Genomic DNA, 6,000 nt, shown 5'->3' on the forward strand with positions numbered 1-6,000 from the left:
GCACAAATGTGTGTTATTCGTTAAGCGCGAAAGATAAGTAGATTCTGGCGCACGTCGTTGTGCGTCGTGTATGTCAGCAGGACTTTTCGCGCTTGCATGTTTAAAAGCATTTGCATGAAGAAGAACATGATTATATAATGTAACGCTAGCCAAAGTATGACAGGGAAAAAAACAGATACTGCGTTAATTGCGTTAAATATTTTTAACCCGTTAAACTGAAAACATTAATCGCATGCGATTGCACACTGAGTCCGAAATTTTCGTATTCGTGATTCGGTGGCTCTGAATTGTCAAAGCACCATTCAAATGGCTTGCTACAGATGCGAAAAACGCAGAAAATCGAACCCGTTTCGTTTTTTTTATTACGGACGAAAGTTTCGGAGGCAGTGTGCAAGCGTGATTGACATATTTATTTTTTAACGTGCAAAGATTTCGGATGCGAGTTTGGGACTCAGTGTGCAATGGCCTTTACTGTTGACAGCACGGACATAACCGATGTGTTTATGTAAATACGCGGCAAGATGAACAATGTTTTCGTGTGTATTTGACCGTAAGCACAACAAGCCATGAAAAAGAGGCAGCTTTATGTGGACGCACGGTGAATGATATCAGGTGCAACCACCGCAATTCAAAGAATTCTAATTCGTTTCGGCCGTATTGTTTCGGTGATAAAAGTCTTTCGGTGGCAGAATATTCAGTGCATCCCTATTTTCTAACATATCAGAATTGCTCTTTTTTTCACAGCAAGAAAAAATAGGCCAAACTGCTTTAAATGAAAATGTGATCTGTAAAATCACCATACATAGACTTGTGTCATACATAGTTGAAAAGGTCTCAACTAGCAGAATACAACGAGCATGTTTGTTTCAGTTAGAGGCCAAACTAAACCAAGTACTTGTATGAGAAAGCGCCGCCGACACACGTGTAAACAGCATACACATGATGCTTTTGTGCCATGTTTTGGTCTGTACGTTCCCGCAACATTAGTAAACCGTATAGATCGCATATCTTTATTTAAAGCAGGAGGACTCGAATGAGCCCAAACACAACATAAGACAATGTGTAGATCACGGAGTGACATGACATGCTGCTTGGCTAAAACTATAGGACTTCTAGGATCTGTTCACGTCGCGTTCATGATGCAGTGTTTCCCAACGCTATTTAAAAGTTCAATCAATGGAAACTGGATCTTGGGTATGGTGGGTGGATATATAAAGGGTAGGGACAATGTGTAGAGACCAATCGGACACTGTTTTACAGCTGGAGAGCGCTTGGATTGGTCTGATCGCACAGATCGACAAGTCATCATTTACCATGAGCCAATATGAGCGCACAGCTGAAACAGTGCTGGAAAATCACCACTTCTCAACCAGGGTATTATTACTTGTTTATTCTATTTACATTTATTGTGGCGTTTACACAAGCAAGTAGTTCTCATGTTCAGTAAAATTTGGAGCTTGTTTGGAGCTTTTTTTTGGACCCATGGTTAATTATGCTTCAAAATTAACGACTAGCCAAACTAATCAATTGCATGGCTTGAATGCATTAGGTGTGTTTGACTTGAAGCGGTGCTGTGCAGACCGATCAGTGTATGACATAAAAGTATCGCAAGAGCAATTAGAGAGCAGATGGCTCCGTATGCTTTCTAATTGCTCTCGCAGTACTTTGATGTCAAACACAACGATTGGTCTGCACAGCGCCACATCAAGTCAAACACACCTATTAATACATTTATAATAGGTAACTACGGTGCACGCTTCATTTATTCTTGTGTGTCTGCTGCACGTATTTTGCGCATGAGCCGCACGCTTCTCAAAATGACCTCTCTTATTTGACCAAATTAAATTATTATTGACAATGTATCTATCATCGTTTAATCGTTAGCATCCCTAGTGTGAAGCCTCTGTCTATCAATTTGTGCAAAATTGTGGTCTGTAACTCCGAGATGTGTTTGCAACACATAAACCACCAGCAGTAGGTGAGATACAAATCATGGACTGGAAGAGACAGTAAAGGATGATAGAAAATCTCCACACTCTTTGAATACATTTTATATTTACAGAATATTGAAAACTGGATGTTTTGCTTACCTGAACAAATCAGTTTCATCAACATGTACTCCCTTCCAAAGTCTTTCTTATAGTAACATCCTAATCGATTGACCAAACAAGTTCCAATTTTGACCTTCTTCTTTTTGCAAAGAAGGATGATGGTCTCATCTGCAGGAACAAGATAGAGATTAAAGGGAGAGGGAGAGAAAGAGGGATAGAAAGAATGTAATAAGTATGAAAGCGACGATCACCCAGATGTTTAAACGCCCTGTGGCTACATCCCACCTGGGACCACCCACCCTATTTCAATCATATGACCACAGACACTATATATTATTTATGACAAAGGGCATCTTCATTCCAATAAAGCCCAAATACAAGTCAGATTAGAAGGCATTTATCCAGACATATACTCCAACCATGTCTTAAACACTTTAGCTCGTATACAATGCAAAAGCACAATTTCAGGTTTGCAGTGTTTACGTGGGGTGATTATAAGTCGTATTCTTGTATTTTCAATTCCTATAAGTCCAGTTGCACAAAAATAGAGATGATCATAAAATATGCATTGAGTTGTAAACAGTTCGATTGATTTTGAAATGGTTAATTCAAGTGCAAAGAACAACATCTACAACTTGATGACTTTATATAGTTATTTAGTTTATTTTACCAGGGATCATGAGTCAGGCTACTAATGATTTATTTACATTTTGCATTTGATCACACTCAATGTCATAACTATAATATGAAAATGGAATTTAAACAGATAATAAAAATTATGTCAAACATCTTTTCTCTTGTTCTGGATGACTCCCTGGGCCATAACAAACAGAAAACCACTTCAAAGTATAGATTTTTCCATTGAACTGCAGCCAAAATTGTGTATATCTTTAAAATTGAACAACAGCTGATAATAGAATGGCATATAGGCTACATGAAGTGTACACTAACCTCCAGATAACCTAAAGCAACTATGCCTAATTATACAGGACGCATTTTAGAAAGCATGCATAAAAGTACTCACATGCTTTGGTGTAATTCTTGCCCGTCTTGATTATATCAGAAGAAGTGAAAACAAGAGGACAGTGCAAGAGGAAAACTGGAAATCAAAAGGGGCAAAGAGACAAAGAGAGTGAAACGAGAGGGATGACATTTTAATTTCATTGGCTATTATTTTATTTTAATTCTGCATCCCTGCTTCCCTGTTATCCCTCTGGGATCTCAGATGTGTGTGCAGGTGCAATCATTCAGAACCAAGGGAGACCAACTGACTAGAGCAACAAGCTACCATGGAGCCTGGCTAACAATTCAACAAACTAAGAGTGGTACATAGTGACCTTTATGTTGTTATTAGGTTACGAAAATAGCCAATTTTGAAATGAGAACACAGATAGATAGATAGATAGATAGATAGATAGATAGATAGATAGATAGATAGATAGATAGATAGATAGATAGATAGATAGATAGATAGATAGATAGATAGATAGATAGATAGATAGATGTTACAACATAAAGCCATTTTTTATGTTACCTGCCAAAATATTTTTACACTTTACATTTCAGCTAACGGAGAACGCATCTCTCAGAGAACAGCGAAAACTGTCGTGTCTGTATGACTTTAAGATAAGGAACAGGTGAAGTAACCTAGCCTACTTACCCGCTCGCAGAGAAGAAAATAGACCCATGCAAGTTAAACATCAGTGTTTCTCGGATTGCTCTGCAAAGCCCATATCCATATGGACTCAGAGTTGCAGCTGAATGTTACTCTGCTACCCTCCTCAGACGTGTTTCAGCCTACCTACCACAGCCCTGCAAATTCAGCTCCTCTACATGTCGAAATATCTCGCGCGGTCGATTGTCTCGTTCACTGCATGCATGTGCCGCACAGCAAATCATCTGACAGAGCTGCGCAAACGCCGCTTTAATCCGAATCCAAATTCCAAAACGATTTCTTACTTGATCACGGCGCTTTCATTACAGAGACTATTAAAATAACGGTTAACAAACGGTATGTGTATCTTAGCCTGCCCACCACCTCATGGCTGAGTCTCCTGGCACTTCATAAGGCTTTCTGAATAAAGAAATGAGGGCAGGTGATGCTGTGCCATTACAGAGGGAGAGAGAGAAGGAGAGAGCACTACACTCGCGATAGACGAATACTTAGAGAGTAAACAGCCTACGTCTCTCAATAGAATAGATATAAAATAGAAAATCATAATCTTGGATGCTTTCCTCTCCTCTCTGCTCACTTTCCTGTTGAGCTTCTTGAAACATTACTTAAACATGGCACATTTGTTATCATCGTAAAGAGTGCAGATTTGTGTGCTGTATGTTTAGGTATAATCAAAGAAAGCAACATTATAGCTTACTGTACACTCAACAAAATTATTTGACTGAATTTACATTTTTTTTTGCTGTAGCCTATTCACTAATTTGTTTTCACTATACACAAAACTGGGAGAAAGCACAAGGACAACAACAGCAGTGCCACTGACATTTCCATATAGATAAGACTAGATCACCAATAACACCATCTACAGCCTCTTTCTCCTCTCTTGCTCAAACACACACTAAAAAATGCTTAATTTTAACATGAAGGCTACTCTTCTCATCCCATGCGCACTCTAGCAAACTAGTGACCTCTGCCCAGTTAATTGCAAAAAATAAATAAATAATTATGTAGCCTTAACAGCAACAGAAAAAATATGTAGTAAATTTGGTCACTGGACATACATTAATAAGTTCTGGGAACAATTAGCCTATTCATGGCCAAAACAGAAGTGAGTCAGCATTATTACTCACATTAATGTTAAACGAAATCGGTATTCATATTTCCAAGCAAATGGCACGCAATAACAAAAGTTGTGACAAAATGTTAAAGAATTGTGTTAAAATAATTTTTTTTTCTCAGCTGTAAAAGTCGTTTTTACCTCACTTTTACTGTAGCTAGAAAAATATACTTGTATTTTAATGCATTGCATTTTTTTTAAACTCTGGTGAAATAGAGCGATATTCACTGCATAATGAAGCACTGCATTTATCAAAAACAAGCGTGCTCTCTGTTGATTTGGTAAATTCAGCACAAATACATGGATGAAAATATAAGTTTCACGTGTTCTTTAATCATATTCTTCACATTTTAGTTGTATAACAATGAGTTTTCATTTGAACATATAATTTTATCAACATCACAGCATATAGTTTCGCAGTGAATGCTGAATCTATCATTGACATTATTGTGCCAACTTCACCACAGACCTCTTCCATCGCTTGAAGACGTTTGGTTGGAATGGTTGGAACTTGCTCTCAAAACATACGTTCCTTGTCCAAGAGAAGAAGAACTCCTCAATTGGATTCAGGAAAGGAGAATATGGTGGAAGGAACACCATTCTGACAAGTGGGTGATGCTCAAACTACTCTTGCACCAGTGCTGGTGGATTTGGATTCTGTCCCAACTACAAAATTGCGCTCCATTAGCTCTTGATCAACCTGTGGAAAGTCGATTTCATTGAGTGAGTTAAAAAAATTTTAGGAGCCTTTCTAATGTTGTATGTCCCGGGACATTGATTGTGGCACGATGGCCAATCACATCCTCTTACATCCTCAGCTTTTCTTGCTTCTTCTCCTGTTCATATACCCTCTATTCCTCTCCCTCAGCTCTGTCTTTTCTGTTCCTCTCCCTCTCATTAATTCCCTTCCACTTCTCCACCACCTCTCACTGTTACCTTCTTCTTTTTCCCCTTCTCGTTTTTCTGCTTGTTTGTTGTTATTTAACCCCATTTTTTAGTTGTTGTAATTGAGATAGCTGTATAAATAATTAGGACATTAGCATTTCCTATGTTGTGTGTGTTACTAACTCAGCAGATTTTTGGGGCTATTGAAAAAAATAAAAAATACCATGTGCAATTGAGATTTTAACAAATATATTTTTGTTTGTTGTGTTTGG

At 38.1% G+C, this 6,000-nt stretch overlaps 1 protein-coding gene across 2 annotated transcripts in view; it reads right to left on the reverse strand.

Moving 5' to 3' along the window:
- Positions 1-4,136, reverse strand: part of bean1 (brain expressed, associated with NEDD4, 1) — a 64,518-nt gene extending 60,382 nt beyond the window's left edge. The window contains exons 1-3 of one of the 2 annotated variants that reach the window (XM_079605132.1): positions 3,712-4,136; positions 3,076-3,150; positions 2,091-2,219 (exon numbers count right to left, since the gene is read on the reverse strand). In XM_079605132.1, the coding sequence (XP_079461258.1) occupies positions 2,091-2,219; positions 3,076-3,150; positions 3,712-3,739 (232 nt within the window). In that variant the 5' untranslated portion in view covers positions 3,740-4,136. The remainder of the gene's footprint in view (positions 1-2,090; positions 2,220-3,075; positions 3,151-3,711) is intronic. The other variant, XM_079605133.1, reaches the window with a different exon arrangement.
- Positions 4,137-6,000: the final 1,864 nt, after the last annotated feature.

Source organism: Phoxinus phoxinus, assembly GCF_949152265.1.
Source record: "Phoxinus phoxinus genome assembly, chromosome: 2".
Classification (NCBI taxonomy): Eukaryota; Metazoa; Chordata; class Actinopteri; order Cypriniformes; family Leuciscidae; genus Phoxinus; species Phoxinus phoxinus.